Below are 22,611 nucleotides of genomic sequence, written 5' to 3' on the forward strand. Positions count from 1 at the left end.
TTGGGTTATTCAAGACCCAGTGTCTGGCTAGAGTGCGTGGGCACTTTGATGGCAGCTCTCTTGCCCTGGCTCTCTCGTCCTGGCTTTCTCGTCCCCCTCATAGGCTTAAGCTCCTGTCTTTTAAAACTTTTTAATTTAGTTAGTTATTTTTGGCTGCACTGGGTCTGCATTGCTGCGTATGGGCTTCCCTTAGCTGCTGCAAGCAGTAGCTACTCTTTGTTTCAATGAGCGGGGTTCTCCCTGTGGTGGCTTTCTCTTGTTGCAGAGCACAGGTTCTAGGCATAGCAGTTGCAGCACACAGGTTCAGTAGTTGTGGTACACGGGCTTAGTTGTTCAGCGACACATGGAATCTTACCAGACCAGGGATTGAACCCGTGTCCCCTGCATTGGCAGGTGGATTCTTAATCACTGAGCTACCAGGAAAGTCCTTAAGTTCCTGTCTTGACCCCTCCCTACATTGCCATTCCCCGGTGGAGCTCAGAAGGCTAGTTGGTCAGCCCCCTCGGTGATCTCAAGCCTTGTTTACTGCCAGGGCTCCGCGCTACCTGCTGGAGTCCTTCTCCCTATATACCTGCCTGGACTGTGGAACCTGTGTGAGTCACACCTCTGGGACCTCAGCAGGTCTGGCTGCTTGCCCAGGGCCCAGCCATTGTCAACAGCCTCAGCCGGCCCAGACCCAGGCCCTTCCCTCCCTCCAGCCACATGCCTTGTGCTCAACCTGTCTCCTGCTTTCCACCCAAAGTTGCACGGCCCCCCAAGTTGCCACTCCAGGGCAATGACAGGCCATGTCTTTGGAAAGGAAGTGAGACTCCTTCAGACTTTTATGCCTGCATCCCTTCACAGAGCATCCCAGTAACCAAGTGTTTGGCAGAAAAGACACAGAACATACCATCAAAATAACACCTTTGGAGTTTTGTTAAACCTCTCCTCACCCTAGGCTTCCCTGGTGCCTCAGATGGTAGAGAATCTGCCTGCAATGCAGGAGACCCAGGTTCAATCCCTGGGTTGGGAAGATCCCTTGGAGAAGGAAATGGCAACCCACTCCAGTATTCTTGCCTGGACAATCCCATGGACAGAGGAACCTGGAGGCTACAGTCCCTGGGGTTGCAAAAGAATCAGACATGACTGAGTGACTAATACTTTCACTTTCTCTTCACCCAATTACAGAGTTTCTTACAGTCAGTTAAGAAAAGCCCCACCATTCCCCCTTTGCCAATCAAATGATGAAACACATAAAATGAAGTCAAGAAGAAATATAGTATTTAAGATGATCCACAGTTAAAGTCAAGCCCCACATTGCTCTTTTTAAAAGATTTTTGTTTATCTTTGGCTGCACTGAGTCTTCCCTGCTGCGAGCGGGCTTTCTCTAGTTGCAGTGAGAGGGGGCTACTGCTTGTGGTGCACGGCTGTCTCATTGAGGTGGCTTCTCTTGTGGAGAAGGTGGGCTCTGGGTGTGCAGCTTCAGTAGTTGCAATGTGTGGGCTCAGTAACTGTGACACACAGGCTTAGTTGCTTCACAGCATGTGGAGTCTTCCCAGACCAGGGGTTGAAACCGTGTCCCCTGCATTGCCAGGAGGATTCTTATCCACTGCACCACCAGAGAAGTCCCTGACCCCTGTTTCCAGCTCATGTGGCCTGGCTTGGCCAGGATTATAAGAATATGAAGGCAGCAGGGAATTGTGGAAAGAATTTCAGAGTGGAGATTTCAGAGTCAGAGCTGGGTTTGAGTCCCAGCTGGTGAACCTCTGTGGACACTGTTTTCTCTTCTATAAAATATGGATAACAATAGTTCCTACCTGAGAGTTTGCTGAGATGTCTGCAGGAGCCAACCCTATGCTTGGCACATGGTCAGAGTCCAGCAAGCGTTTATTTAAAGTCTTTGCTTTGCAGCTGCAACTCATCACTGATTCATGGCCTCCTGAGCAGAAAGGGGCTGGAAGCTTAGCTTTCGCAAGAGGGAGCATCTGTCCCTGGCAACACCCTTGGCTATGGCAAAGCACAGGTTATGTATGACACAACCAAAGGGAGGTCTGGTCCCAGAGACAGGGAGTAGCTGGGTCCTAGCAGGGATAGCAGGTGGAGGGGCACAAGACTGAGCAGAAGCATGGGAGATGCAGCCCAGGTCCACGTGGGGTCTGGAGTGTATACACAGGGGGACGAGGCATGTCTCTTTTGTTCTCTGTGGTGTTCTGTGCCTAGAACAGTGTCTGGAGGCATGCTGCTGCTGCTGCTAAGTCACTTCAGTTGTGTCCAACTCTGTGCGACCCCATAGACGGCAGCCCACCAGGCTCCCCCATCCCTGGGATTCTCCAGGCAAGAACAGTGGAGTGGGTTGCCATTTCCTTCTCCAATGCATGAAAGAAAGAAGTGAAAGTGAGGTCGCTCAGTCGTGTCCGACTCTTAGCAACCCCATGGACTGTAGCCCACCAGGCTCTTCCGTCCATGGGGTTTTCCAGGCAAGAGTACTGGAGCGGGGTACCATTGCCTTCTCCGTCTGGAGGCATAGGTAATGTCTAAATATTTATTGAACGAGTAAAGAATAAATTGATGAATGAACAACCTTATCAGTCAGAGCCTGGTTGTTGCAGGAATTCCATTTAAAAACAAGGCAAGGGAGAACAGCTGCTGGCTCTGTCGCTGACGAGGCATGTGAGCCGTGTCAAGTCACTGAGTCTCTCTGTGCCTTCATTTTTCTTTCTGTAAAATAACGATGATGATGGTGCCTACCTCATAGGGTTTTTGAGAGGATTAAATGAGAATATTTGTATAAAGTGCATACTGTAAGTTCTCAAGAAGCACCTCTGTTCATTTTGTTTGACAAGGTGTAAGATTGTCTGAGCTGTGTTTCAAGAAATTTAAGCAGGAAACATGCACAAGATGGAAAAGCGCAAAGGGAAATTATTTCAGAGGCCATCACAATGTCCAGGTGTGAGAGGACAAGGTCTAAGTCAGGGAAATCATTGAGTGCCTGAAGAGGAGGGGAATCAATGCAAGACAGATGGTTCATGAAGACATAATTAACAGAACTGAGTGGCTAAAGCAGTGTGGGGAGCAGAAAATTCAGAGCACGTGCATCTGAGAACGAGGATTCTTGGGAAGAAGAAACCACTTCTGGAAGAGACAAGGGATGTCTAAAGGAGAAGCAGGTGTAAGGAGGATAAAAATTCAGTCTGAGATGTGCCAGGTTAGATGTGGGCTACCCCATTCAAAAGGAGATGTTGTAAAACTGGAAATGAACTGGCTGGGTGAGACGTTGGGACTGAGGGGGAGCAGGTGCAGGTGGCGGCCACAGAGAGACGTAAGGAGAGAATCGTGGAGGTGCCTCCAGGGGGCAGTCACAATCGGGGCTGGGGCAAGGAAGACGGAACCTGGGAGCAGACAGAGCAGCAGCCAGAGTGTGGGAGGGAAGCGGAAGAACACAGTGCCTCTGAAACTTTGGCAGCTGAGTTCCTGGAAAGAAGTGATGGACAGCAAGGTCAGATGCTCCACAGCCAGGGAAATAAGGGCTGGGTTAGCCTGATAGATGGAGTGATGACCGCTAAGAGCAGTTTCAGCTTCTTGAAAACTAGTAGTAGGTCTTAGGAATTCATAAAGGAAGGAAATGGGATCAGTATGGGTCTGTAGACTTCCAGGGAACATCTTGAGGAAAAGAATGGGGGGAAAATGGAATTTCAGGGGGGAGTGGCACAAACACAAGTATTTTTCATCCTAGAAATAGGCATGGTTTGGAGTGAAAGTCAAGATACTGAAGGAGGAGGGAGACTTGAGTTTGTAGGGGGATGAGGGAGCTGGTTTGGGATGAAGCAGGTGAAGGTAGGGGCAGCCTGGGAATTGAGGTGGGAAGAAGTGAGAGGCAGCGAGAAGTTGATGTTGTGGAAAGAACATGACACAAACAGCTTTGATTTCTTAGTGAAGAAAGGGATGAAAACTTACAGGGGGAGGAAGTGGGAGAGTGGCCTGGGGAAAAGGTAGGAATAGGTGTTTGGGGAGATGAAGGTAATTCACACGAGATGAGAGGAGACTTGCAGAAGCTAGGGATCCCCTAGTGGCAACTGAAGATGCCCCCAAGAGTGATCAGTTGCTGGTGTATGTTCACTCTGATTTTTTTGCAGCAGTTCTGTGCTGGGGATTAAGACTAGCAGTGCCTCTCAACGGGGCTGAACAAAGGGTGATTTGGAGTGGAGAGAGAGATTTGGGTGCAGTGACAGAGTCAAAACGTCTTACAGTTAAAATGTCAGGTTGGACTTTGGGCTCCTTGCTGGCTATTTGGAATTTGTGGAATGAAGTGATTTTCCAACAAAAAAGCAAGACTTTAGAAAAATGTTCCTAAGTCTCCATTTGGCTATCGGGTGAGTTGTGTGGATTTTTTTTGAAGCACCAAATCTGTATGGAAGATGAAATTGCTGATCCTGGGGGCAAATGCCACTAAGGATTACATGGCAGCTGGGGCTGGGGTATTTTATGAGAAAAGCTAACTAGGGACCCTCAAAGGTATCTGTCCTGCCTCATCACTGAATTATCTCAAATGAACTGCATTTGTCACCCCCACTAGGATGGAAGACTCCATCTGGACAGGGATCCTGTACTTTCTGATCCCATTCTCTGCATAGAATGGGGCTGACCCCAGAACAGGCATTTCACAAATATCCTCTAACTTGATTGCATTCTGATCATGTGCAGTTTGGGGACTTGTTCCAGGGTATTTGGTGTTTTGTTCATCAGTACTAGGGCAGGCCTGTGCTGCCATGGGCGGAACACCTCATGTAGCCTTTGGAATCATCATGAAAAGAAGAAAGAAAGTTCTGTATCTTAATGGAAAATTGCACTGGTAGTGTGCAGATCAGAAAGTCATTTAATCCATGAATGAAGACACATGGATGGGTAAATTTTATAAACTAAAACAATCTGGCAGATCCCCTGCTGAGAGTGGTTGCTGGTAAGCCTGGTCATGAGTCTGGACTACATGCAATCCCCATGCAGGACAGTAGGATGTTATGGAATTAGCTGGAGAACCAATGATGCAGGAAGTGTGGGCTCAAGTACTGAACAGAGGAGGCAATCAGTGCCCCTCCCTGCAATGTGCACTCATCACCTAGAGACTCACAGCATGGAGGAGATGCAGCATACGCGGCCTGAGTACCTAGCTTAGCACGTGCTCACTGGTGACTGTCTTATTATCTATTATTTCAAGCCAAATGTCTCCTATTCCATGAGAGTATATCCTCCAGTATCGTGGCAAATAAGGAATGATTGGATGTCCTTTGAAGCTGGAATGAAGAAAGCCTTCCAGGAGCTGTTTTTCAGAAACACTGGCAAATGTTTGCCATGGGCAACACTGTGTTTCTAAAGGGCAGGTGGTGAGGCCATTGTCAGGGTTTCCAGGAAGATACATAAAAGCCTGAGCATCGTGCAGTCCTAATCCTAGCTCCCAGACTGAGCAAATGTGTAGCAGATTAAATATTTATCTATTGTCCTGTCCACCTCAATAAAACGGGGCACTCTTTAAAGTGGTTGCCTTAATGACGTTTGTGTGTCTTGGAATGCCACCCCAGGGCAAACAAACGACATCTGAAAATGTGAAAACATGAAAATCAATAACAAGAAATGAAAAGTTCATTTCACTGATAAAACATCATTTATCTTAATCATTGGGGCTTCTCAGAAATTCCTAAGTGCCCTTTTAAATGCCAGCATCAAGGCTAATGCCCACAGTGTGCAGAGGGGAGTTGAGGCGAGAATCCTGATTGCTTGGGCCAGGGAGCCTGCTAAGGAGAAGAATGCTTGTGGGGCAGGTGACCACTGGACTGCTTTCCAGCCAAGGAGCTCCCAAGCAGGGGTGTCTTCTAATATTTCTGGTATTTCAGTTCCAGTGAAAATAAAATTATATACTACTTTCCTATGAAAGATATTTCACAAGACCCTAACTGTGCAGCAAAAGTGACCCACTTTTGGTAGGCCTTATGTAATAATAATAATTCATGCTGATTAATAAGAATTGGGAAAATGAAATTACTACTGCACTTCCAGACACCCTATACCTTGCCCTGCTCCCAGGCTGGAGAACAGCATTCCGACTCCCCACATTGAACCCAAATAGGGATGAAATGGTAGAAGTCCTCTGGTAAGCAGGTTGGAGGCACTGGTCCCCAGGGAACAGCTTTCTGGCGGTAGTCTCTCCTTTGCTTTACATGTGCAGCCTCATCCAGCCTTCTGGTTTCCTTGTGTGTGTGTTCAGTCGTGTCTAACTATTTGCAACCCCATGGACTCTACCTCACCAGGTTCTTCTGTCCATGGAATTTTTCAGGCAAGAATCCTGGAAATCCTGCTCCAGGGGATCTTCCTGATACAGGGATCTAAACCGCATCTCTTGGGTCTCCTGCATTGGCAGGCGGTTTCTTCACCACTCCACCACCTGGGAAGCCCTGTTTGGTTCCTTAGCTCTTCTCATAAGACCCAAATGTAGAGAGGATGGGGATGGCCTGAGAGCTCCTTCGATCCCTGCAGGAGGTAGAGTATTGAGCGCCCAGTAGGCCTTGCCTTTGGATAGCACACCCAGGCTTCCTGTGCATGCTTGAGACCAGATTAGCGTGTGGTGGGGCAGAAGCTGGAGCTCCTCTCCTGGGCCCTTTGCTCTCCAGCCACAACCATGATAAGGCAATGGGAAGGGCAGTCCATATTACTGACATAGGTTTCTCCAAAGTTTTCCCACACAGTTGCCAGAAGGCTTTTTTAAAAACATACATTGCTTCCTATTTTTCCTATGATAGAATCTGTAATCCTCTTATCTGACACTTCTCCCCTCTCACTCTGTACTCTAGCCATCCTGACTTCCTACCAGTTTGTTTAGGGAACGGAGTCTTCTCCTAGCTGGGATCCTGTTCTTAATAATTCTTTACTTGAATAGCTCAGTGATTCAGGTGTCACTTCATTTTTATTTATTTATTAGAAAGTCTTTCTTTTTAAAAAAAACTTTGTTTTTTTATTTGGCTGTGTCAGATCTTCGTTGCATCCCGTGGGATCTTTCGTTGTGGTGCATGGACTCTAGTTGTGGCTCGTGGGCTCAGTAGCTGTGGCACACAGGCTTAGCTGCTTCTTGGCATGTGGGATCTTTGTTCCCCGGCCAGGGATCCAACCTGTGTTCCTTGCTTTGCAGGATGGATTCTTAACCTTTGGATCACCAGGAAACTCCCTCAGGTATCATTTTAAAATGTTATTTTGCCAGAGACCTCTCTTGACCTCAAAATCTAAATGAGACCTCCTTCAGAGTTTTATGTACTTCTCCAAGAGGTCATCTCAATTTGTCAGTACCTTTAATTTGTGATTATTTTTAAGCTCTCTGAGTGAGCCTTGCTGGCCACTGGTCACAGTTCACCTAATGCATCGTGGACACTCAATACATACTTCTAGACCATATGGCCTAAGGGTTAAATGAATGGATGAGTTCCACAGAGTACTCAGCCTGCAAATACTTCAGGGACCAAATAGGTCCCGTGGTCAAGCACGACTGGGATGCCCTCTTCTGTCCCCCCTTAGAGAGTCATAATCTTCATTAGTGCAGGGAACACTGAGTCGGGCTCCAATGAGGAAAAAAAAAGCATAAAATAAAACCCAAACTGTTTTATTAACAGTTTATTAAAGGGAGTTTAATTTTCTTTGGCCTCTTGTTTTCTCAACTCAAGGGTGACATATTTTTCACCTCACATCTATTAACTTCTTACAGAATGTACTTTTCAGAGATGCTTCACTGGTGCTTCCTGCCTGGGAAATCTGCAAATCCAAAAGATGGTCGAGCTTGGGGTGGGGACTGGGCATCCTCCATTGAGCACACTCATGGCGCCTGGCTGTCATCATGAACACATGTGCAAACACTAAAAAAGCAAAGCATCGGGCATGAGCAAATCTTGTAGCTACCCTGGGTTTATATTTTTTAGGAAAGAGAGAGGAAAAAACAGTGAAAATTCTCTGTGTGCAGATAGAATCTTTGCAGTTATAACAGTGAGCAACTCCTATATTACTCGTCTTTTACTGGAACCTGAATTTACAAGTGTTAGGAAGCTGATGAGTCTACCAACCACCCAGTAATTGCATCTCAATTGTTTTCTTGTTCTCAGTATTCGCAGCAACTCTTGAATTTTCCAACGGATATAAGTGAATTTTGGGCGGGGGTGGAGATTGCATGCAATATTAGCATTAGTGGAGGCTTCAGAACACACCCTTTTGGCATCTTTAGTATGTTGTATGTAGGTAGGGTTCTTGAGGTGGGGTTGTAATTAAGTGCAGTGGATCTGAAATTATTTTTGATCAGCCCCTACTTAGGGCAAAACTGCTTGACTTACCGACTCCATCTAGTCTCATTTTCCAGTGGAAAAATAAATTAATGATAATTTTGGGGGAGTGGATTATGTATACATTTGTTCTAGCACTGGAGTATGGATGATTCATATTTGAACCACAATGTATACATGTCTGAGAGTCAAGTTATTGGAAAATTACAGCCCAGGGATACTGTTGATGCAAATAAGCTTCAGTGTACTCTGTTGGGTTAACCAGGAAAACCACAACAAAATAAACTGATAATGATAAAGCTAAGCTAACTGTAATTCATAATTAAAAAGTACCAAGAGCAGCAATTGCAAATAGCAACCAACTCAAGACAACATTGATGATGTGCTGATAAAGAGTCCTTCTCCCAGACTTTGGAAATGTCAGCTCTGTGCCTGCACATGTGAAATTGGAGCCTTCCCATAGAGCAGACGGGCTCTGCATGGGTGGCTGGGCTTGTAGCAGGATACTGTGGGGTACTCAGTGACTTTTAGTATTTTCTGAGTCAGTTACAAATTAGTAGCCCTAGTAATATGTACAACTACAAGCTTAATCAAACTGTTCACCATTTACCATAATGATCCAAAGGAGGCCTTTAAGAAATAAATTCAGTTGAGGACACAGGGGAATGTTTCTGGTAATGTCCTCTCCAGCCCCCACCCCAGTAGGTCCCAGTCTTGACTGTTTAGAACATTACCTCGTTCTGGTGGGGCTTTCATTTTCTAGCTCATACAGAGCAGGGATGTGCATCTGGATTTATAAAGTACTCATATTCTCAGTTTAAGGAGTTTTAATACCCAGCACAAAATAATCTCTAAGATAGAACATTAAATGAAAAAAAGCAGTGTGCATGATAGTATGTATAATATGCTATTTATGCTTAAAAATTGGTCTTATATATGTTGACAGATATTTATATACCTTATATTGTGGGGGTATCTGGAAGCTAATACTAGAAACAGAACAAAATAGTTGCCTCTGGAGACAGGTATTGTCTGCTGGGAAAAAGGAGGGAGGAAGATTGGGTTTTTCATTAGATATCCATTCATGCTTTTTGAATTTTGCACAATTTACACATTAATTATCAAAAATATGAAAGAATCTAAATTTAGAAAAGAGGAAAAAAGGATCCAGTGAGCCTACAGAGACTTGATTTTTGCCTCAGCTTTTTTTTTTCTTTTAAAAGAGACAAGGGTTATGTTTGGTTTATTTGTTTTCTGATGCCTTTTACCCCCTCTTCAAAAACAGTCATGTATTAAGCAGGAGGTTCCATAATATAAAGAAAAACCTCTAAATGAGATGGCAGGGTTATAAAACCAGGCCCAAGCCCTGGAATTTCAGAGTAAGATAAAGACCTTGGTCTCAAAACACCATTTTCTGACAAATTGGACCTGCTATTAAAAAAATTTCCAAGTGTTCTGATGTGTTTTCATATAGTGCATATGTAAAATACAAAAAGGAGTGCGCTTAATAAGTCACTTGCCCACTGTCCATTTGCAGCTTGAATATAAGAAAAAAACACAAAATGGAGACAAAATTCATATAGCAAAGCACATTTAAATGAGTTCATTTCTCTTATTTCATCTGCTTTAGTATTGCTCAAGGAGACAAAGCAATTATTTATGCTGATTTGCTATCAGGAATTTAAAAACGAGCAACAGAAATAATACTGTATTTAGTGTTTCCTAATGACAAATATTTCACTAATTATGTAAAAAAGGATTGTATTCTTTTACACAGATTGACACAAGAGAGTGCATATTTCTCTGTATCTTAAAATGCTGAGTAATACTTCTTTCTTAGAGTGAAATCTCTCCAGAAATAAGTAGTATATTGAAATTATATGGGTTTTGAGTGACTGCAGTGAGACTGTAGAGTAAGAATTGATGAAAAGCAGGAAGGAATGTTTGGACACGATGGAAGGCCTCCCTCTGGGTGGTGTAGATAGAGGTCATGACGAATTCCTCAAATCAGAGAAGGGCTTTGTGCTACTGGGCCTAAAGTAGTACTAAAGTAGGCACAGACATCCAGAGGTGGGAATACAGGCTGGTGTCCACTTAGCATACTTTGGAAAATTCTACAATGAAGATACATCAGTACAAGTTATTACCTATCCCAAGGCTTTGGTCAACTTAGAGTACAAATGTTAAATACCACAAGCCAACATCCCACGGTCTGAAGATGTCCCCTGTATGCTAAGTGTGCAAGTATTTGCCCCACGCTTTTTGTCCTCCTAGTCAACCCCCTTCAGCCCCTTTCCTATCCCAGGCCCTGAAGGCTGGGACAACTTGAGCCCTGTATTCCAAACTTGGGTTCATGTAGAGGGGATCCATGTAACCACAAGCCCGCGGGTAACCCATGCAAGGAAACCTACTCAGATTGGGTCTAAATAACTTACATTTTTGCTTGCCTGAATTAGCCAGTAATTGCATGTGGGTAGACTTCGCCAGAAATGGTCTAAATGATCAATTAGAGGGCAAAAAGGAGTTCCTTTCTTTAAAGCTCAAGAGTCCCTGTTGAAGAGCCCTGCTTCCCAAGCCCTGCTCGCATGGGCCTGTGCCCAGCTCTCTGCGGTGCCTGGGTATATTGTACATTTGCCTAACGATAATGAATCGAGGACTTATTTTGTAGGAAAATATAGGGCACTTCCATTACATGCAATCAGGCAAAAAGGCTGCAAAATGTGCCACTCCATTAATTTTAAACAGAATCCTTTCCAAATGTCACCCTGAAACCAGAACAAGGGGTTATTACAAATCTGAAGGAATTAAGAGTAATTTTCATTTGTACAAAGGAGTTGAGGGATACGGCTCCTGCCACACACACACTATTAATTGGGCTAAATTTGATTTGCCAATTTCAGTGTGAACCACTGAGTCCTGACTTAGCCTGCCTGGTGCTGAGATCAGGGGGTCCTTCTTCTTGAAGGGCGCAGGTGCACATGCACGCATATACACACATGCAAACGCAAGTACAGAATGTACAGAAAATGTAACATAATGGGCTAGTTATTAACCAATATGTTCTTCAAAGAAGCAAAACAAATGGCAGCTTCTGGGAAGTCAGGCAACCTCTCTGAGCCTGTTTCCTTATCTGTAAAAGGGGCTGATAACATCATCTTCAGTGGGAGTCGTGAGTATTCACGAGTTGGAGTAGGTCAGAGCACTTAGTGTGGTGCCCAGCCCATAGGTTACACCCATTAAATGGTAATTCTTATCTCTGTTTTCATTTTCTGAGGGTGGGTGAGTGGGTGGGTGGGCTCTTGTGCCTAAGCCGGTTCCAGATTACACAGAAGGAAATCTGGACCTGGAACCAGGTTGGGACAACCTTCACAAGCCATTGTGGGGTCAGCCTCAGAGCCTAGGAGGTCAGATCAGCCCACTGAGTCACTGGTCATTTCCTTCCTGATCTCAGTTCCCACTAACTCTGGGAAAAGAGCAGCCGGACTTGGAGGAGAGCGCAGAGCAGGAGACAGGAATAAGCAGGATAAGGCGGCTCTGGGGACGGTCCAGTCTGACGCTCACTCCACATTCCGGTACTTGGTGAAGAGGTTGTACAGCACTCGCAGCGTAGATTTCAGGTCACAGTTGACAATGTCTGCATAGGATACAGAACAAAAAACACATTGCTTCAGTGGCGCCCAAATTGGCGGTGTTTGTCCCCTTCCTCCCGCCACCCACCACGGGTGCCCAGCATGTCCCAGGGGAGGGTGAGCGCGCTCTCTCTCTCTCCCCCTCCCCCCCTCCCTCCCTCCCTCCCTCTCCCCACCCCCCGCCCCCCGTAGGACGTCACTGTGTGCTCCAGAAAAGCCAGCTCCCTGTCCTGCTGGGACAGAAGAGCATCCCACAAGACGACCAGGGGCAGGTGGGTGTTGAAGGATGATGGGAGGGCTGTGCAGCCAGACTTCAGAGCAGGGGGCAGTGAGGGGCAGAGGTGCTGGGGTATTGGTGTTGCACCTCTCACTGAGAGACAGCGGGCCCCAGGGCATGCAGACTTTGCCCTGGAATCAGCATCTCAGGTGCGAGGACCCTGACCCGACTCTGTCCCCTGGTCTCACCTGTGTCTGGGGGCCCCTCTGCCTTTACCCTGCACCACAGAGCCAGCTGTGAGTGGTGGAAAGGAGGGGACAGCCTGGGGCTACAGTGGGGGACAAGGCGGTGGCTTAGGACTAAGCCACCTCTCGTTTAAGAAGGGAGGGCGGGCCCCTAGATGGCATAGGAGCCCGCCTGGCAGGGAATACTAGGTAGATAGGTGTCGTCTGAAAGGTTAAGGACGGAGCAAAGTGGCCGGGTTTGAGTGGGGAGCTGGACCCTACTATCAGGAGAATTCCACTGCAGGTCCTGAGCTTTCATGCAACCATTTCCTCCCATCCTGACTTCCCCTGTCCCCTCTCTCTGTTCTTCTCTTCACTGGTCACTTTCTCTGGCTGCCTCGCTAACCGTCTGCTGACGCTGGCTCCTCCACCTTCCCTCCACAAGGCTCTGCTCTGGCCCCTGTGCAATCATGACCCTGCTGGAGAGCCCTCCCTGAAGAACCAGCATAGAGAAAACATAAAGAAAGGGCCTCTTTGCCTACTATAGGGCTACATGTTTGTGCGTGCTCAGTCACTTCAGTTGTGTCCAACTCTTTGTGACTCTATGGACTGGAGTCTGCCAGGCTCCTCTGTCCATGGAATTGTTGAGGCAAAATACTGGAGTAGGTATTGCTATGCCCTCCTCCAGGGAACCTTCCTGACCTGGGAATCAAACCCGTGTCTCTTGCATCTCCTGCACTGCAGGTGGATTCTTTACCCACTGAGCCACCTGGGAAGCCCATATAGAGTTAGACTGTAATTATAAGGAAAAGTTAAAAAAAGAAAAAGGTAAAAGCCTGATGACTATACAAGGCAGGAGAGTTGGGGTTGAGGAGTACGTAAGGCCAAAAAGGGCAAGTGGAGGGTAATTTCAGGAGCTGGGGTGGCTGTTTCCCTTGAACTGGATGCTAGTTACAGGTGGCTTGTGGAATATTCCACTAACCCACACTTTTATGTGCCACTCTGTTTATGTGATATTTTTCATAGTAAAAGTTATTAGAAAAAAAAAACCCTAACTGTGCAGAAGGTCAGATGAAGTAAATAATGTCAGAGGATAGAAAGTAATAAATGCTCTAGGATTCAAAAATAGGAGAGAGAGGCTGAGCTGCTGTGAGAGAAGGGTTTGGGGACAGGTCAGGGCTCCAGCAGTGGTCTGGTGAATAGGAATGGGGATCACTCAGGACCAGCAGAGTGGGAGGCGGGGGCTCCAGCGGCTCCAGGTCTTAGCCTGGGGACTCTGGCAGTTGTGGCTGCTGCCATAGTTAGGTGTGCCCAGGTCCCAGCACTGCAAAGATTAAGACCAACTGGGCCCTAAGCTGAGGGCCTAGGACTTGGGAATCTCCTTAGGGCTCCGTCAACTCCTGGAACCCCTCCTGCCTGCTCCTGCCCAGGCCTTGTCTCCATTGTACACCAATCCTGCTCCACCCTGTTGGGCTCAGACTCTGCTCCAAGCTCACTTGCTGATAGATCAGGGGCTCAGGGACCACCCACCAGGCCTGGAGCGCAGCCCCCTTTCTCCTTCCGTGTTGGTTCCTGCACAGGTCTGAGCCTCTAACTGGGATCCTGCCCCGTAGCTGAGACCTGCTACCTCACCCTTCTCAGGCTGAATCACTTTCTGCCAAATACGGTCCCATGTCCTCTGGGCTAATTCCTGTCCTCCCCTTACTGCCTGATGTTCAGTGTTCCTTAAATTCCACCCAAGTCAAAGATTAGGGAGTTAGCCTAAGGAGGAACTGTTAGAGAGGCAGATAGGGGCAAAGGTGAGCTCAACAAGGGAGTGAGTGAAGGGGCAGGTAGGGTAACACTGGGGCCACTGCAGCTGGTTCCTCAATGGGCTCTTCAAAGCCTCTTGCCCTCTCCTGTCCATTGTACTCATTGCAGCTTGACTACTTGGTTTCTGGGTCTGGTTGTACAAGATGCACACTCCACGGTACATTATTCACATTTGCACGGTGTTACCATAGACAACAACATAACTCTGGTCTTAGGAGGTTTCCCTGCTGGCTGAGATGGTAAAGAATGTGCCTATAATGCAAGAGACCCAGGTTCGATCCCTGGGTCGGGAAGATCCCTTGGAATAGGGAATGGCTTCCCACTCCAGTATTCTATGGACAGAGGAGACTGGTGGGCTATAGTCTGTAGGGTCTCAAAGAGTCGGACATGACTGAGTGACTAACAGGAGTTGTCCATCTCACAGCTTGTATGGTCATATAGCCACGTCACTTAAAAGTCCAAAATCCTCATCCATGGTTTTACAGGGCAAAAGCTGACTCCATCCCACCTCTCCAATCTCACGTCAAGCCATGTTCTGCTCATTCACTCTGCACTGACCACACTGGCTTTCTTTTACAACCTCCCAATAGGCTATCCTCCTCCATTATCTCAGCCTCTGCACACACTGTTAAACATCTAGATTGTTCTTCCCAAGTAGCTGACTCCCGATCCTCTTGTAGACCTCAGCTCAAAGCACTGTCTCCTCCGTGAAGCCTTTCTGACACCTGGTCTTGGTGAGGGCACCCTGTCTTATGTTCTCAAAACTCCCACACTCTTCCTTCACAGCACTGTCTCCAGTTCTAAATCAATGATTTGTGTGCTTATTTGATGAAATCTGTCTCTACCTGGACTCTGAGCAATGTGACTGCAGAGAATTGACCGTGTTTTACTCCAGTTCCTGGGCTGGTACCTGGCATGCACAGACCTCAGACATGTTAATAGGAGATAAATGAATGAACTGATGCTGAAGCTGAAACTCCAATACTTTGGCCACCTGATGCGAAAAGCTGACTTATTTGAAAAGACCCTGATGCTGGAAAAGATTGAGGGCAGGAGGAGAAGGGGACAGAGGATGAGATGGCTGGATGGCATCACCGACTCAATGGACATGGGTTTGGGTGGACTCTGGGAGTTGGTGATGGACAGGGAGGCCTGGCGTGCTGTAGTTCATGGGGTCACAAAGAGTCGGACACGACTGAGTGACTGAACTGAACTGAATGAATAATTGCCCAATGTCCTGGAATAGCCAAGAAAGAAAATTCCAGAAAGAGGGGATGAGTAATAGAGCCATATGCTCCCAAGAGGGTAAGAGCTGGAATGATTCTCGAGAACACAGTCCTGCTGGTGGCTTGGGAGTGAGCATGGCCATGTGCAGGTGGGGGCAAAGTGTTCACAGCAGAATGAGCAGTGGCATGGGTGCAAAGGAGGAACTTGGGAGCCTGATGAGGGACAGACACGGATGGAGATGAGAGGATTTGTTTTTCTCCTTTAAAGATAGGTGAGTTCTAAGGTTGCTTGAGAAAGAAAATAGCCAATATGGGAAAAGGTTTCAAAATGACCATTTAACCTAATTAATTTTATTTCTTCTTTTATTGAAGTAGCTTGGTTTACAATATTACATTAGTTTCAGGTGTACAACATAGTGATTCAACATTTCCATAGAGTATACTCCATTTAAAGTCATTAAAGACAATGGCTATATTTTCCTGTGCTGTACAGTACATCCTTGTTGTTTACTTATTTTATACAGAGTAGTTTGTATCTGTTAATCCCCTACTGCTCTCTTGTTCCTCCCTCCTTCCCTTTCCTTCCTGGTAACCACTAGTTTGTTCTCATATCTGTGAGTCTCTGTTTTGCTGTATTCATTCATTCATTTTTCAGATTCTACATATAAGGGAGATAATATAGTATTTGTCTGTCTTTCGCTTATCTCACTAAGCGTAATATTCTGTAGGTCCATCCCTGTTGCTGAAAATGGCAGTATTTCATTTGTCTTCATGACTGAGTAGTATTTCATATTATACATATACCACATTTTCTTAATCCATTGATTTGTTGATAAGCACTTGGGTTGCTTCCAGGTCTTGTCTATTGTAAATAGTGCTGCTGTGAATATCAGGTGCACATATCTTAGAATTAGAGATTTCATCTTTTCTAGTTACATACCCAGCAGTGGTATTGCTAGATCATATTATACTTCAACTTTTAGTTTTTAAGGAAGCTCCATACTATTTTTCATCAGTTCAGTTGCTTAGTCATATCCAACTCTTTGCAACCCCATGGACTGCAGCATGCCAGGCTTCCCTGTCAATCACCAACCCCCGAAACTTGCTCAAACTCATGTCCATTGAGTCGGTGATGCCATCCAAACATCTCATCCTCTGTCATCCCCTTCTCCTCCTGCCTTCAATCTTTCCCAACATCAAGGTCTGACTTTTCCAATGAGTCAGTTCTTTGCATCAGGTGGCCAAAGTATTGGAGTTTCAGCTTCAGCATGACCTCTTCCAATGAATATTCAGGACTGATTTTGTTTAGGATTGACTGATTGGATCTCCTTGCAGTCCAAGGGACTCTCAAGAGTGTTCTCCAACACCACAGCTCAAAAGCATCAACTCTTCTGTGCTCAGCTTTCTTTATAGTCCAACTCTCACATTCACACATGACTACTGGAAAAACCATAGCTTTGACTAGACAGACCTTTGTTGGCAAAGTAATGTCTCTGCTTTTTAATATGCTCTCTAGGTTGGTCATAACTTTCCTTTTAAGAAGCAAGCATCTTTTAATTTCATGGCTGCAGTCACCATCTTCAGTGATTTTGGAGCCCCCCAAAATAAAGTGCTCACTTCAGCAGCACATATGCTATTTTCCACAGTGGCTTCAATAATTTATATTCCTACCAGCAGTGTAGGAGGGTTCCCTTTTCATCCTCTCCAGCATTTACTATTTGCAGGCATTTTCCTGACAGCCATTCTGAGAGGTGTGAGGCACTATCTTACTGTCATTCTGACTTGTGTTTCTCTGATTAGTGATGCTGAGCGTCTTTTCATGTGCTTCTTTCCCATCTGTATATCTTCTTTTGAAAGATGTCTCTTCAGGTATTCTGCTCATTAATCAGGTTGTTTGACTTTTTACTATTGAGTTGTATGAGCTACTTATATATTTTGGATGTTGGTTTAGTTGCTCAGTTGTGTCTGACACTTTGCAGCCCCATGGACTGTAGCCTGCCAGGCTCCTCTGTCCATGGGATTTTCCAGGCAAGAATACTGGAGTGGGGTGCCATTTCCTTCTTCAGGGGAACTTCGCAACCCAGGGATTGAACCCAGGTCTCCTGCATTGCAGGCAGTCTCCCGCATTGCAGACAGATTCTTTACCAGCTGATCTGCAGGGGAGCCTCTAGTAACCACTTACTGGTAATACAATTTGAAAATATTTTCTCCCATTCAGTAGGTTGTTTTGTTTTGTTTTTCAATGTTTCTTCTGATGTGCAAGCTTTTAAATTTAAGTCCCATTTATTTATTTTTGCTTTTGTTTCTTTGCTATTAGGAGAGAGATCTACCAAAATCTGCTACAATTTGTCAATTTGTCAAAGAAGGTCAAAGAGTATTTGGCCTTTGTTCTGCTGTAGGAGTTTTATGGTTTTAGGTCTTAAATTTAGGTCTTTAATCCATTTTGAGTTTATTTTTGTATATAATATGAACAAATGTTCTAATTTCTTTCTTTTACATGTAGCTGTCCAGTTTTCCCAGCACAAGTTATTGAAGAGACTGTCTTTTCTCCATTGTATATTCTTGCCTCCTTTGTTGTAGATAAACTGAGCACAGGTGTGTGGGTTTATTTCTGGGCTCTCTATTCTGTTCCACTGATGTATATGTCATTTTTATTACTGTAGCTTTGCAGTATAAAGTTATGGCAAATGATTCTCCCAGGTTTGTTCTTTATTCTCAAGATTACCTTGGCAATGTGGGGTGTTTTGTGGTTATATATAAATTTTAGGATTATTTTTTCTAGTTCTGTGAAAAATGTCATGAGTATTTTGGAAGGGATTATGTTAAATCTGTAATTGCTTTGAGTGGTTTGGACATCTTAACAGTATTAATCCTTCCAATCCATGAACATGGAATATCTTTCCATTTCTTTGTATCATCTTCAATCTCCTTCATAAGTGTTTCATGGTTTTCAGATTATAGGACTTTCACTTCCTACAAGTTTACTGAATTCATTTATTACTTCTAGTAGTTTTTTGGTGGAGACTTTAAGGTTTTCAAAATATAGTATCATGTCATCTACAAAGGTGACTTTGTAGATGTCACCTTTGTAGTTTTTCTTCCTGCCCAGTTGGATACTTTTTATTTCTCTTTTCTGACTGCTATGGCTAGGACTTCCAACACTGTGTTAACTAGAAGTGATGAAAATGGGCATCCTTGTCTTATTCTGGATTTTAGAGAAAAAGCTTTTTAGCTTTTCACTGTTGAGTATGGAGTTAACTGTGGGTTTATCATGTTATTGTTCAGTTGCTCAGTTGTGTATGACTCTTTGCAACTCCATGAACTGCAGCACGCCAGGCTTCTTTATCCTTCACTATCTCCCAGAATTTGCTCAAACTCATGTCCATTGAGTCGACGATGCCATCCAGCCATCTCATCCCCTGTCATTCCCTTCTCCTCCTGCCTTCAATCTTTCCCAGCATCAGGTCTTTTCCATTGAATCCACTCTTTTCATCAGGGGGCCAGAGTACTGGAGCTTCAGCTTCAGTATCAGTCCTTCCAATGAATATTCAGGGTTGATTTCCTTTAGGATGGACTGGTTTGATCTCCTTGTTGTCCAGGGAACTCTCAACAGTGTTCTCCAGCACCACAGTTCGAAAACATAAATTCTTCGGCACTCAGCTTTTTGTATGGTCCAACTCTCACATGCATACATGACTACTGGAAAAACTATAGCTTTGACTAGATGAACCTTTGTTGGCAAAGTGATGTCTCTGCTTTTTATATGCTGTCTATGTTTGTCATAGTTTTTCTTCCAAGGAGCAAGCATCTATTAATTTCCTGGCTGCAGTCACTGTCTCTAGTGATTTTGGAGCCCAAGAAAATAAAGTCCATCACTGTTTCCATTGTTTCCCCATCTATTTGCCATGGTGTGATGGGAATGGATGTCATGATCTTAGTTTTTTGGATGCTGAGTTTTAGGCCAGCTTTTTCACTCACTTCTTTCACCTTCATCAAGAGGCTCTTTAGTTCCTCTTCACTTTCGGTCATTAGGGTGGTATCATCTGCATATATGAGGTTATTGATAGTTCTCCTGGAAATCTTGATTCCAGCTTGTGATTCATCCAGCCCAGCATTTCTCATGATGTACTCTGCATGTAAGTCAAATAAGCAGGGTGACAATATACAGCCTTGACATACTCCTTTCCCAATTTGGAACCAGTCCATTGTTCCATGTCTGGTTCTAACTGTGGCTTCTTGACCTGCATACAGGTTTCTCAGGAAGCAGGTAAGGTGGTCTGGTATTCCCATCTCTTGAAGAAGTTTCCACAGTTTGTTGTGATCCACACAGTCAAAAGCTTTAGCGTAGTCAATGAAGCAGAAGTAGATGTTTTTCTGGAATTCTCTTGCTTTTTCTACGATCCAACAGATGTTGGCAATTTGATCTCTGGTTCCTATGCCTTTTCTAAATCCATGTTGTACATGTGGAAGTTCTCTGTCATGTACTGCTGAAGCCTAGTTTGAAGGATTTTGAGCATTACCTTCCTAGCATGTGAAATGAGAGGATAATTGTGCAGCAGTTTGAACATTCTTTGGCATTGCCCTTCTTTGGGATTGGAATGAAAACCAACCTCTTCCAATCCTGTGGCCACTGCTGAGTTTTCCAAATTTGCTGGTATATTGCATGCAGCACTTTAACAGCATCATCTTTTAGGATTTGAAATAGTTCAACTGGAATTCCATCACCTCCACTAGCTTTGTTCATAGTAATGCTTTCTAAGGCCCACTTCATACTCCAGGATGTCTGGTTCTAGGTGAGTGACTACACCATTGTGGTTATCCAGGCCATTAAGACCTTTTTTGTACAGTTCTGTGTATTTTTGCCACCTCTTCTTACTCTCTTCTGCTTCTGTTAGGTCTTTACTGTTTCTGTCCTTTATCATGCCCATCTTTGCATGAAATGTTCCCTTATTATCTCTAATTTTCTTAAAGAGATCTCTAGTCTTTCCTGTTCTATTGTTTTCCTTAATTTCTTTGCATTCTTTGCATAAAAAGGCTTTCTTATCTTAAATCACCTTTATTGTATCAAGATATGTTCCTTCTATACCAACTTTGAGAATTTATTTTATCATGAATGGATGTTGAATTTTGTCAAATACCTTTTGTGTCTACTGAGATGATCATATGATTTTTATCCTTCCTTTTTTTAATGTGATGTAGCACATTGATTTAGGGATACTGAACCATCCTTCCATTCCTGGGATAAGTCCCATTTAATTTTGGGATTTTTATATTGTTGAATTTGGGTAATATTTTTGTCATGAATTTTTACTTATATTTATCATAGATATTCACCTGTAATTTTTTATTTTTTGTAGTATCTTTGCCTGATTTTGGTATCTGGGTAATGATGACCTTGTAGAATGAATTTATGACTGTCCTCCTCTCTTCAGTGTTTTTTAACGGTTGAGAAGGATGATATTAGTTCTTTGTACTATACAGTAGGACCTTGTTCTTTATCTGTTCCATATATAATAGCTTACCTCTGCTAACTGGAACCTCCCACTTCATCTCTTCCCCAACCCCCTCTACCTTGGCAACCACAAGTCTGTTCTCTATGAGCCTGCTTATGTTTTTTATATATGTTCATTTGTGTCATATTTTAGATTCCACATATAAGTGATTACAGACGGTATTTATTTTTCTTTTTTCTGCCTTAACTTCACTTAGTATGGTAATCTCTAGTTGTGCCTGTGTTGCTGCCAAGGGAATAATTTCATTCCTTTTTATGGCTGAGTAGTATTCCATTGTATATTAATACATGTATGGATTCTTCTTTATTCATTCATCTGTCAATGGACATTTAGATTATTTCCATGTCTTGGCTATTATGAAGAGTGCTGCTGTGAACACAAGGGTGCATGTATTTTTTTGGATTATAGTTTTGTCCAGAAATATTCTGAGGAGAGAGATTGCTGGATCATATGGTAATTCTATCTTTTGTTCTCCGAGGAACCTCCATACTGTTTCCCATAGTGGCTGTACCAACTTACATTCCCACCAAAGTGTAGGAGAGTTCCCTTTTCTCCACATCCTCTCCAGCATTTGTTATTTGTAGAGTTTTAAAAATAATTTAATTTACTTATTCATCATTTGTGGCTGCTGTGGGTCTTTGTTGCTGCGCAGGGGCTTTTCTCTAGTGGTGGCAAGCAGGGACCACTCTCTAGTTTGGCGCACAGGCTTCTCATTGCGGTGGCTCCTCTTGTTGCAGAGCACAGGCTCCAGGGCACACACGCTTCAGTAGGTCCAGCACATTGGGCCCCGCAGTTGCAGACCCGGGGCTCTACAGCACAGGCTCAATAGTTGTGGTGCATGGACTTAGTCACTCTGTGGCTCATGGGATCTTCCCAGATCAGGGATTGAACATGTGTCTTCTGCATTAGCAGGTGGATTCCTTACCACTGACTGAGCCACCAGGGAAGCCCCTGTAGAGTTTTTAATGATGGCCATTCTGACTGGTGTGGGGTAGTACCTCACTGTAGTTTTGACTCGCATGTCTCTAATCATTAGCAAAACTGAGCATCTTTCCATGTGTCTTGACCATTTTTTATTGAGAAAGATCAATTTAGGTCTTCTACCCATTTTTGGGTTGCATTGTTTGTTTTTTTTTTGTTGTTGAGCTGTATGAGCTGCTGTGAATTTTGGAAATTACGCCCTTGTCAGTCACATCACTTGCAAATATTTTTCTCCCATTTTGCACATTGTATTTTTAAAAATGGTTTCCTTTTCTATGCAAAAGCTCGTAAGCTTGATTAGGCCGCATTTGTTTATTTTTGTTTTTATTTCTATTGCCTTGGGAGACTGACCTAAGAAAACACTGGTACGATTTAAGTTAGAGTATGTTGTGCCTATGATCTCTCTAGGAATTTTATGGTGTCATGTTTTATGTTTAAGTCTTTAAGTCATTTTGAGTTTATTTTTGTGTATGGTGAGAACGTGTGTTCTAACTTCACGGACTTACATGCAGCCCTTCAACTTTCTAACACCACTTGCTAAAGAGACTGTTTTATTCCCATTGTATATTCTCACTTCCTTTATCAAAAATAAAATTACTGGAGGTGTTTGGGTTTATTTCTGGGCTCTCTGTTCTGTTCCATTGATCCATATGGCTGTTTTTGTGCCAGTACCACACTGTTTTCAATTACTGGAACTTTGTAGTAACCAAAAGTCTGGGAGGAT

At 44.3% G+C, this 22,611-nt stretch overlaps 1 protein-coding gene across 2 annotated transcripts in view; it reads right to left on the reverse strand.

Annotated features, from left to right (window-relative positions):
* Positions 1-9,859: 9,859 nt before the first annotated feature.
* The window catches only part of PARVA (parvin alpha), a 172,534-nt gene continuing 159,782 nt past the window's right edge, over positions 9,860-22,611 (reverse strand). For both annotated transcript variants that reach the window (XM_043482462.1, XM_043482463.1), the window contains one exon: positions 9,860-11,919. In XM_043482462.1, the coding sequence (XP_043338397.1) occupies positions 11,843-11,919 (77 nt within the window). In that variant the 3' untranslated portion in view covers positions 9,860-11,842. The remainder of the gene's footprint in view (positions 11,920-22,611) is intronic.

This window comes from Cervus canadensis, chromosome 11 (assembly GCF_019320065.1).
Source record: "Cervus canadensis isolate Bull #8, Minnesota chromosome 11, ASM1932006v1, whole genome shotgun sequence".
NCBI classification, from domain to species: domain Eukaryota; kingdom Metazoa; phylum Chordata; class Mammalia; order Artiodactyla; family Cervidae; genus Cervus; species Cervus canadensis.